A 12,320-nucleotide genomic window follows, 5' to 3' on the forward strand; every position below is an offset into this window, starting at 1 on the left:
AAAAGTAAAGATAACTTAATTGAAAATGATTTAAGTATAAGTGAAAGTCACCCAGTAAAAGTCTAAAAGTATTTGGTTTTAAATATACTTAAATATCCAAATTAAATAGAATTGCTAAAATATACTTAAGTATCAAAAGTAAAAGTATAAATAATTTCAAACTCCTTATAATTTCAAACCAAAAGGCACCATTTTCTTGTTTTTTAAATTTACGGATAGCCAGGGGCACACTCCAACACTCATGCATAATTTACAAAGGAAGAGTGTGTTCAGTGAGTCCTCCAGATCAGAGGCAGTAGGGATGACCAGTTATGTTCTCTTGAGAAGTGTGTGAATTAGACTTTCTTCCTGTTGTGCTAAGCATTTAAATTGTAAAAATAACGTTTGGGTGTCAGGGAAAATGTATGGAGTAAAAAGTACATAATTATCCTCAGGAATGTAGTGAAGTAAAAGTAAAAGTTGTCAAAAATATAAATAGTAAAGTAAAGTACAGATACCCCCCAAAATTACTTTAGTAATACTTTCAAGTATTTTTACTTAAGCACTTTACACTACTGTGGTCAATTACTGTGAGACTGGCATGCATTTACAAGACGATAACCGGCTGACCAAATTTCATGACCGCAGTCGCCCTATTTGCGCCTTACGGACGGATGGATTGTGGTTGTTGTGGAAATGTATGTGTATTTTTATCCAATGTTGAATTGAGTTGAATTATTTTCATCATGGAAAATTTCCATCTATACTGAACAAAAATATAAACGCAACATGCATTACAGTTCATATAAGGAAATCAGTCCATTTAAATAAATGTATTATGCCCTAACCTATGGATTTCACATGACTGGGTAGGGGCACAGCCATGGGTGGGCCTGGGAGGGCAAAGGCATACCCACCAGGGGGCCAATCAGAATTAGTTTTCCCCCACAAAAGGGATTTAATTACAGAGAAATAGTCCGTTTCATCAGCTGTCCGGGTGGCTGGTCACAGACGGTCCCGCAGGTGAAGAACCTGGAAGTGGAGGTTCTGGGCTGGCGTGGTTACACGTGGTCTGCAGTTTTGAGGCCGGTTGGACGTAATGCCAAATTCTCTAAAACGACGTTGGAGGCGGCTTATGGTAGAGAAATTAACATTCAGCTCTGGTGGACATTCCTGCAGTCAGTATGCCAATTGCATGCTCCCTCAATACTCGAGACATCTGTGGCATTGTGTTGTGTGACAAAACAGCACATTTTAGAGTGGTCTTTTATTGTGCACCTGTGTAATGATCATGCTGTTTAATCAACTGATTGATATTCCACACATGTCAGGTCAATGGATTATCTTGACAAAGGAGAAATGCTCACTAACAGGGAAATAAACATGTGTGCACAAAATTTGACCGAAATAAGCTTTTTGTGAATTTGGAACATTTCTGGGATCTTTTATTTCAGCTCATGAAACATAGGACTAACACTTTACATGTTGCATTTATATTTTTGTTTAGTATAGTTTTTCACATTGAAATAGCACTTTTCAGTAGTGCTCAAAACATGACATTCTGAGAGCAGCATTTATGAGCTCCAATCAGTCCTCCATGACAACAAAATCCTAGGCTAATTAGTCCTTAATTTTGGGGTTGTGCTCAGGTATAACAATTTGGCTAATCTATATTTCCAAGTCCTATTCTTGAAGATCAAGGGGTATTAAATGAATTGATATAGCCTAATCGTATTATTATCTGAAGTAGAAAGCAATGGGTTAGAAGAAGCCTACATAACCAACACATATAGTAAAATGCAACATCCATTTATGGCCAGCTATGTAAACTCTAACATTGACTTATTCTGCAATAGATGTTGTTCAATCAGATTGTATGACTTTGTGGCTGTGCCAGATACTAACCTGTGCATCTTAAGGGGAAAATAATCTAAAAGTAACTGAAAGTATTCAGATTACGTTACATAGTTTGGGTAACCCAAAAGCTATGTTACTGATTACAATTGTGGACAGGTAACTAACAGATTATATATAGAAAGTAACCTACACAACCCTGGTGACCCTGCCTAGCATTTTAAATGTGTAAACAATCAACCTTTTACCTTCTGCAGCTTGTTGACCTTATCAGAGCACACCACCATCTCCTGCTTGAGCAGCCTGTTCTCTTCTGACAGCATGTCCACCATCTGCTGGGCGCGTGCCAACATGGCGAAGGGGTCCCCCTGGGGGTGAGGGTAGTGCTGGGGAGGGTGGCCCTGGGATGACTGGGAGTGGTACTGTTGGTGCTGGAGTTGTTGTTGCTGCTGCTGCTGCTGCTGTTGTTGTTGCTGCTGCTGTTGTTGTTGCTGTTGCTGTTGTTGAAATTGGTGGTGCTGCTGCTGGTGGTGGTGCATCCTGGAGGTGGAGCCGTATGGGTCGTGTGGGAAGCCGTGGCCCCTCTGAAGTGGAGGGTGAATGGCCCCAGGGCAGTACAGGTCTCCCTGGTGTGATCCAGGGCCCTGGGGGCTGCGGGGGCCCATGGAGGCATAGGGATCCCCTTGGGGGTGGGGGGGTGTGTGGGATGGGTGAGAGGCACTGAGCAGACTATTGAGGGTGGAGGACTGGGCACGGGACAGAGAGCCCACAGAGGTGACAGAGGAGGTGGGGCTGTGGTGATGGACAGATCTCTGGGAGTGGACCGAGCTCTCCTTATTGGATCTGTGGACACGACAGCCAATCAGAGAGGTTAATACTAAGAAGAGAATGTCAGTTGGTTTACCGTATGACTTTATGTGGGTCTCCAACAGTCCATAGATAGAAATGATACTATCTTAGTGCTTGTTTTAGTATACAACAAAACATATCACCAGGCAAAAGATATACAATGATCCTATCCGTTTACTATGGTGATTCACCTGCCATACGCCAACAAGTCTGGGCTTTTTCCAACTGACAAAAAAACAATTGTGAACCACTTTGGAAATGAGCAAACATTCCTGTGTCTATAAGGGACGTCATCAGAGTGCGAACAATCATGTCGCCACAGGTTTTAGCTGATGATAAAATTCTGCGGTACTCATCTCTGTTTGCCAGTGATTTACTTTGAGGTAAACGAATAAGCAAGCAGGAGGGAAAACAGGCAGAACAGGATCTCTATCCCTTCTATCCAGACAACTGGCTCTGGCTCTGTTTCTATCTCTGTGTGTGTCTCTCTCTCGGTGTGTGTGTGTGTGTGTGTGTGTGTGTGTGTGTGTGTGTGTGTGTGTGAACCAAAAGGTGTTGGAGACATGCCTTACTCCTCAGCCTTCCAGCTAATCAATAAACCTGTTCACCTCAACAGACAGTCAAGTAGGAAGGCAAGCAGGCATGCAGGCAGGCAGACTGGCAGACTGGCAGGTAGGGAGGCAGGCAGGTACAGTGAGGGGAAAAAGTATTTGATCCCCTGCTGATTTTGTACGTTTGCCCACTGACAAAGAAATGATCAGTCCATCATTTTAATGGTAGGTTTTTTGAACAGTGAGAGACGCATGTCAAAAATGTTATAAATTGATTTGCATTTTAAGAGGGAAATAAGTATTTGACACTCTTAAATGGAGTTCTCCTAATCTCAGCTTGTTACCTGTATAAAATACACCTATCCACAAAAGCAATCAATCAATCAGATTCCAGACTCTCCACCATGGCCAAGACCAAAGAGCTCTCCAAGGATGTCAGTGACAAGATTGTAGACCTACACAAGGCTGGAATGGGCTACAAGACCATCACCAAGCAGCTTGGTGAGAAGGTGACAACATTCGGTGCGATTATTCGCAATTGGAAGAAGCACAAAAGAACTGTCAATCTCCCTCTGCCTGGGGCTCCATGCAAGATCTCACCTCGTGGAGTCGCAATGATCATGAGAACTGTGAGGAATCAGCCCAGAACTACACGGGAGGATCTTGTCAATGATCTCAAGGCAGCAGGGACCATAGTCTCCAAGAAAACAATTGGTAACACAATACGCCGTGAAGGACTGAAATCCTGCAGCGCCAGCAAGGTCCCCGTGCTCAAGAAAGCACATATATAGTGGGGAGAACAAGTATTTGATACACTGACGAATTTGCCGGTTTTCCTACTTACAGTATATATACACACACACACACACACACACACACACACACATATATGTGTATACACACACACACACACACACACACACACATATATATATATATACACACATACATACACATATATACATATATACACACACACATATACAGTGCCTTGCGAAAATATTCGGCCCCCTTGAACTTTGCGACCTTTTGCCACATTTCAGGCTTCAAACATAAAGATATAAAACTGTATTTTTTTGTGAAGAATCAACAACAAGTGGGACACAATCATGAAGTGGAACGACATTTATTGGATATTTCAAACTTTTTTAACAAATCAAAAACTGAAAAATTGGGCGTGCAAAATTATTCAGCCCCCTTAAGTTAATACTTTGTAGCGCCACCTTTTGCTGCGATTACAGCTGTAAGTCGCTTGGGGTACGTCTCTATCAGTTTTGCACATCGAGAGACTGACATTTTTTCCCATTCCTCCTTGCAAAACAGCTCGAGCTCAGTGAGGTTGGATGGAGAGCATTTGTGAACAGCAGTTTTCAGTTCTTTCCACAGATTCTCGATTGGATTCAGGTCTGGACTTTGACTTGGCCATTCTAACACCTGGATATGTTTATTTTTGAACCATTCCATTGTAGATTTTGCTTTATGTTTTGGATCATTGTCTTGTTGGAAGACACATCTCCGTCCCAGTCTCAGGTCTTTTGCAGACTCCATCAGGTTTTCTTCCAGAATGGTCCTGTATTTGGCTCCATCCATCTTCCCATCAATTTTAACCATCTTCCCTGTCCCTGCTGAAGAAAAGCAGGCCCAAACCATGATGCTGCCACCACCATGTTTGACAGTGGGTATGGTGTGTTCAGGGTGATGAGCTGTGTTGCTTTTACGCCAAACATAACGTTTTGCATTGTTGCCAAAAAGTTCAATTTTGGTTTCATCTGACCAGAGCACCTTCTTCCACATGTTTGGTGTGTCTCCCAGGTGGCTTGTGGCAAACTTTAAACTACACTTTTTATGGATATCTTTAAGAAATGGCTTTCTTCTTGCCACTCTTCCACAAAGGCCAGATTTGTGCAATATACGACTGATTGTTGTCCTATGGACAGAGTCTCCCACCTCAGCTGTAGATCTCTGCAGTTCATCCAGAGTGATCATGGGCCTCTTGGCTGCATCTCTGATCAGTCTTCTCCTTGTATGAGCTGAAAGTTTAGAGGGACGGCCAGGTCTTGGTAGATTTGCAGTGGTCTGATACTCCTTCCATTTCAATATTATCGCTTGCACAGTGCTCCTTGGGATGTTTAAAGCTTGGGAAATATTTTTGTATCCAAATCCGGCTTTGAACTTCTTCATAACAGTATCTCGGACCTGCCTGGTGTGTTCCTTGTTCTTCATGATGCTCTCTGCGCTTTTAACGGACCTCGGAGACTATCACAGTGCAGGTGCATTTATACGGAGACTTGATTACACACAGGTGGATTGTATTTATCATCATTAGTCATTTAGGTCAACATTGGATCATTCAGAGATCCTCACTGAACTTCTGGAGAGAGTTTGCTGCACTGAAAGTAAAGGGGCTGAATAATTTTGCACGCCCAATTTTTAAGTTTTTGATTTGTTAAAAAAGTTTGAAATATCCAATAAATGTCGTTCCACTTCATTATTGTGTCCCACTTGTTGTTGATTCTTCACAAAAAAATACAGTTTTATATCTTTATGTTTGAAGCCTGAAATATGGCAAAATGTCGCAAAGTTCAAGGGGGCCGAATACTTTCGCAAGGCACTGTATATATAAATAATATATATATATATAATATATACACATACATACATACATACATACATACATACATACATACATACATACACATATATAACACTTGCAGCAGCACTATCAAGGTTCTTATTAGCTATTTCTAGCCTTCGCTGAGACGACGAGCCAATCATTCGTTTTTAGGTTTTACAGCACCTTACACAACATGTATCTGCACATTTCCCTAGTCACCCCGTTCACTCTGTCCAGTTTGAAATATAGTTGAATAGTGGAGACCAGAGTCTATCAAACTTGGGCTGTCTCTTGTGGAGGTCATAAGTGAGCTTTTCAAGAGGAAGAAAGTCAACAATCTGGACAATCCACATTTTAAATGTAGGAAGGGTATTAGAGGCCCACAATAGAATAATACATTTCTTAGCAAAGTATGTAATAGTCATAAGCAAATTTTCTCTGTCAGGATCAAGAACAAAGTCCTGCTGGGCATTAAGAAGATAGATACACGGAGTCATATCAAACTGTACCTCTAGTATTTTCTGTGCAGCAGTATGTATGGATTGCCAGAATCTGGCAATCTCTCTACAGCTCCAAAATACATGCATATAGGTTCCACTTTCAGAGGTACATCTTTTACAGTTAGGAGACATATCTGTTTTCATTCTATGGAGTCTCAAAGGAATATAATAAAATGTGTAAAAAAAAATGTAATTAGATTCTTTAATTTTTACATTAGTAGAGGTGCAGTATACCCTGTTGCAAACCTCCGCCCATAACTCATCACTGATAGTCAGACCAAGGTCCTTTCCCCAAATTATTTTCAAAGGAGTAAAGGAGGAGCCTCCTTTCTCAGAAAGGAGTCTATAGATGAAAGATATTTTGCCTTTAATGGATTGTGCTGTGACAAGAAGGGTTTCAACTTCATTCAACTGAGTTCTAAACCTCCTCTTGGAGGTAAATTAGGAAATTACGTCTAATTTGAAGATATTTTTTTTTTTAAAAATGGGATCTTGGCACATCAAATTCACTGCAGAGCTCTTGAAAGGATTTCAGTGTAGTGGTTTTCTGATATGCTATGTTGCCCACTTCACTAAAGTTATTAATTAATATAATTGAGCTTAAGGGCAATGAACCACAGGATTGGGCTTCTATCTGAATCCACGTTGACTCCTGTCTGTTTGTGATCCATGTTAGCATGTTGCGGATTTGGGCAGACCAGTAGTACAATTGAAGGGAGGGAAGGGCAAGACCACCCTTAGATTCAGGTTTCGATAGAGTGGGAAACTTGATCCTAGGTTTTTTATTGCCCCATATAAATTTGGTGATGCTTTGGTTAGTTGTTTTGAAAAAGGAAACCTGGGAGATAGCATGGGAGCATCTGAAATAAGTAGTTCAGTCTAGGGAGGACGTTCATACGGATGACATTAATTCTTCCTACTATTGAAACCCCTGTGTTTTCCATTGGAAAGGACATAGTGTCTTCATAGAGCTGGTGAGTGTAATATTGAGAGGGCAGACAGTGGATTTGATAAAATTGATCTTATAAACTGAAAACTTGCCATACTGAGCAATTGTGTCTAAAATGGGTGGGAGGGATTTCTCAGGGTTGGATATGTAGAGCAAGACATTATCCGCGTAAAGCGAAATCTTCTGCAGAAACACCCATAATACTTGGATTGCTCCTTATCAGCTCTGCCAGAGGCTCCGCTCCCAACAAGTAGAGTAAGGGGGACAGCGAGCACCCTTGTCTTGTGCCCTGTTCCAAAGGGAATCTGTCAGAGTTCAGTCCATTAGTAGTCACCATGGCATTTGGATGAGAGTATAGTGATTTGATCCATTTAATTAAATTTGGGCCCATATTGAACTTTTCTAAGACTGAAAACAGAAAGCTCCACTCCATCCTGTCAAACGCCTTCTCCTTCTCCTTCTCTGTGCGTTTACTTGATCAATAATATCAAAAAGACGGCGAATGTTATCAGAAGAGTATCTGTCTCTAATAAATCCAGTTTGGTCCTCTTTTATTATTTTGGGAAGAAGAGTGTTTAGTCTTTTGGCGAGCAATTTGTTAATTATTTTATAGTCGAAATCCAACAAGCTTATGGGCCGGAAGGACGAGCAGGATAGGGGGTCCTTGTCCTTTTGTAGCAACACTGTAATGCGAGCTGTGTGCATTGATTCTGGGAGAACTCAGTTTTTGCAAAAATCCTCCAGCATTGGCATGAAGATAGGGCTGAGCTGGGGCCAAAAAGCTTTGTAGAACTCTCTGGGGAATCCATCTGGGCCTGGGGACTTATTAGGTGGCATGGAGGTAATTGCCTCCAGGATCTCCTCAGGAGTGAAGGGGGAGTTGAGATCTTCTTGGTCGGTCTCTGATAGTTTAGGTAGCGAGATTCCCTCTAGGAAAGAGTGGAGTTCTGCCTCCGTGTGTTTTCTCTCAGAGGTATATAGTTGGCAGTAAAAAATCATGAAAAGTTAAATTGATCTTTTTTGTGTCATATGTGACCTCGTCCTCTGCTGTTCAGATAGCCATGATTGTACGCTCTGACTGCTCCTTTTTTAATTGGTAAGCAAGCAATCTACTGGGCCTATTGCTATACTCATTGTATTTCTGTTTAGTAAAGAAAACTTCTTTTTTTTTATCTCCCGTGTGTAGTCCAAATTCAGTTTGGCTTTGGCTGCTTTAAGATGACTCCAGGAGGTGCTGCCTGGGGATTGTTTATGTATTCTTTCACAGCATTCCAGCTCCCTCTCATGATCTAGCCTGTGTGCTTCCATTGCTTTTTTCTTAGAGGAAGCATATGCAATTAGATGACCTCTTAGTGAGGCTTTAGCAGCGTCCCACATTGTGGCCGGAGAAACAGGAGAATCTTTGTTGTCTTGTGTGTAGTTGTCTATCCATGTAGTTACCAATGTATGGAACGCTTCGTTTGATAGCAAGGAGGTGTTGAATTTCCAGCTCTTTGACCTCGGGATGTTTTTGCAGAGGTCAAAGTGGAGGTGGACAAAGGCATGATCTGAAAGTGCTATGGGTCCGATTGTACATGTGGCTGAATTTATGAAACTCTTTGGGATAAAAATGTAATCTATACGGGAGTAGGTGTTATGGACATTAGAGTAGTATGTATAGTCCATAGATGAGCTATTAGTCTCTCTCCAGATATCAGTCCCATCTCTTTAGTAAGAGAGTTCAACATCTTTGCAGATCTAGGATTTGTGGTGGGGACTTGAGATGATTTGTCTAGGGTTGGGTTAAGGGTACAATTAATATCTCCGGCCACCACGCCAAAGGAAACACAATGCTCATTGAACAGGGTTATCATTTTTGACATGAAAGCAGGAGTATCTGTGTTAGGGGCGTATATGTTTAAGATAGTAATTGGTTGACCATATAGTGACCCAGTTATCAAAATAAATCTCCCCTCCGGATCAGATATGTTTTTGTCAATTATGAATGGAACATTTTTATGGCTAAGTATGGCTGTGCCTCTACTGTTTGATTTGAAAGATGAGAAATACACCTGTCCCACCCAAGCTCTGAGGAGTTTGGCATTTTCAGCATCACAGAGGTGTGTTTCTTGTAATAGCATGTCTGCTTTTTCCTTTTTTTAGAGCACATAGTATCTTTTTCCTTTTTATTGCATGACCTAGACCATGGCAGTTCCATGTCAATAGATTTAAGGTACTAGTCATCGTCATCGAACAGTAATCGAACTTTAGTGCAAGTCATCGCTGGGTAAAAGTGGATAGTAGTTACAGCTGCGTTCACATAAAAGGAAAATAAATGGTGTACATAAAATAATAATCTCTGAACACCCCAGCTGAGTTCCCAAACAACTCGACACATCCAGTTGGATCTATTACCCCCCCGCTCAGTCTCAATTCTGTGTTCCGAAAAAAACAAAAATCGTGAACAGTTAGCAACGCACAACGTCTCCCTCTCCCCACCAAAGAAATGCCTCATCCTCTCCTCTCCACCCCGCATTGAGTAAATGACAACGTCTCCCTCTCCCCACCAAAGAAATGCCTCATCCTCTCCACCCCGCATTGAGTAAATGACAACGTCTCCCTCTCCCCACCAAAGAAATGCCTCATCCTCTCCACCCCGCATTGAGTAAATGACACAGTAGCCCCCGTCCAGACCACACTAAAAGAGGGGAGAAAAATAAAATCAATAGCCCAGCCTACATATACCTCCCCTAAGTGACATAAGGAACCCCAAGTAATACTAGCAACAAAAAAACAGGGAAATAAAAGTAGACTGAAACATTAGTAGGCCTAGGTTAGGCTATAGAGCCTATCCCTCTCAGCTAAAGGAAAATAAATATAAATTGGACGGCTATAAAGACATTTAGCGGGTGGGTCTTTGGATATCAGCTATATGTTGTCTTACCTCCTTTAGTAATAGCATTAATCGCATTTAGTCATTGGTCTGTTTCTCATTGACCAGGATTGTCTTTCAAAAAACGTTTTGCCTCTTCAGGAATTTTGAAGTGTCGCAAGGCTCCTTGGTGAAGAATCCTGAGCTCGTTTGGGTATTTGAATCCCCTGAAGATGCCTCGGTCAATTGAGTATTTCTTCACTTCGTCAAACTCTCAGCGCTTTCGGCGTATTCCAGCTGACAGGTCCTGGTGTAAAGTGAGTTTGGCGTTCCCCCCTGTGATGGTGTTGTTTTTCGCCGCCTGTAGGACTCGTTCCTTGTCGGTGAATCTCAGGAAACGTATGGTGATTGGGCGCGGTGGTTGTCTGGCTGCTGGTGGGGGCCTCAGTTCTCGGTGAGCTCTCTCTCGGGCCTGTCTATGGGCCTGTCGGTGGACAGGTGGAGCCACTCAGGAAGTTTGTCTTGCAGGTAGCGGATCAGTGGCATGTTTCCCTCTTCTTTTTCGCCCAGATTGAATAGAACACAATTATTCCTTCGCCCCCTGTTTTCCAGGTCCTGTTTTCTCTTCCAGATGCTCTATTTTCTTTTTAGCATATGCTATTGTTTCCATGGCATCTGTCAATAAGTTTTCCATGGATAGGATTCGCCCCTCTGCCTCGTCCAGGCGCCCCGCGTTGTTGTTGATGTCAGGCAAAGCTTTTTCCAGGATTGTCACCTTGCCCCCTATCGCACTGAGCTGAGAGTTAATGGCATCTAATTTAGTGTTTAGTTCTGTACGTTGGGATCTCAACTCAGAAAGGGTGTCTTCGACAGAGTGCGAGGTTGGCATTCGTTGTGCCTCGGGGGGGGAGCGGGTCCTCTTGCTCCTGGCTAATGGCGCTAGCTTTTTCTGAAGCTAGCTTCTTCTTGGAGGCTTTTTCCGTCGCTAATGCTCGAGTCCGGGTAAAAATATCACCTGTAGTGTCACATTTTGTAGCCGCCATTACTTTTTTTTAACTAAAGCTAAATGAGTTTGAACTTGGAGTGATCCTCAACACTGGGGCCCCACAAGGGTGCGTTCTGAGCCCTCTCCTGTACTCCCTGTTCACCCACAACTGCGTGGCCACGCACGCCTCCAACTCAATCATCAAGTTTGCGGACGACACAACAGTGGTAGGCTTGATTACCAACAACGACGAGACGGCCTACAGGGAGGAGGTGAGGGCCCTCGGAGTGTGGTGTCAGGAAAATAACCTCACACTCAACGTCAACAAAACTAAGGAGATGATTGTGGACTTCAGGAAAAAGTAGAGGGAACACCCCCCTATCCACATCGATGGAACAGTAGTGGAGAGGGTAGTACGTTTTAAGTTCCTCGGCGTACACATCACAGACAAACTGAATTGGTCCACCCACACAGACAGCATCGTGAAGAAGGCGCAGCAGCACCTCTTCAACCTCAGGAGGCTGAAGAAATTTGGCTTGTCACCAAAAGCACTCACAAACTTCTACAGATGCACAATCGAGAGCATCCTGTCGGGCTGTATCACCGCCTGGTACGGCAACTGCTCCGCCCACAACCGTAAGGCTCTCCAGAGGGTAGTGAGGTCTGCACAACGCATCACCGGGGGCAAACTACCTGCCCTCCAGGACACCTACACCACCCGATGTCACAGGAAGGCCATAAAGATCATCAAGGACAACAACCACCCGAGCCACTGCCTGTTCACCCCGCTATCATCCAGAAGGCGAGGTCAGTACAGGTGCATCAAAGCTGGGACCGAGAGACTGAAAAACAGCTTCTATCTCAAGGCCATCAGACTGTTAAACAGCCACCACTAACATTGAGTGGCTGCTGCCAACACACTGACTCAACTCCAGCCACTTTAATAATGGGAATTGATGGAAATTGATGTAAAATATATCACTAGCCACTTTAAACAATGCTACTTAATATAATGTTTACATACCCTACATTATTCATCTCATATGTATACGTATATACTGTACTCTATATCATCTACTGCATCTTTATGTAATACATGTATCACTAGCCACTTTAAACTATGCCACTTTGTTTACATACTCATCTCATATGTATATACTGTACTCGATACCATCTACTGCATCTTGC

The 12,320-nt window shown here is 42.7% G+C and overlaps 1 protein-coding gene across 4 annotated transcripts in view; it reads right to left on the reverse strand.

The window, feature by feature from the left end:
• LOC110533594 (angiomotin) overlaps positions 1–12,320 on the reverse strand; it is a 55,543-nt gene that overhangs the window by 19,077 nt on the left and 24,146 nt on the right. For all 4 annotated transcript variants that reach the window (XM_021617960.2, XM_021617959.2, XM_021617963.2 and 1 more), the window contains one exon: positions 2,082–2,676. In XM_021617960.2, the coding sequence (XP_021473635.2) occupies positions 2,082–2,676 (595 nt within the window). The remainder of the gene's footprint in view (positions 1–2,081; positions 2,677–12,320) is intronic.

Source organism: Oncorhynchus mykiss, chromosome 10 (genome assembly GCF_013265735.2).
Source record: "Oncorhynchus mykiss isolate Arlee chromosome 10, USDA_OmykA_1.1, whole genome shotgun sequence".
Lineage (NCBI taxonomy): Eukaryota > Metazoa > Chordata > Actinopteri > Salmoniformes > Salmonidae > Oncorhynchus > Oncorhynchus mykiss.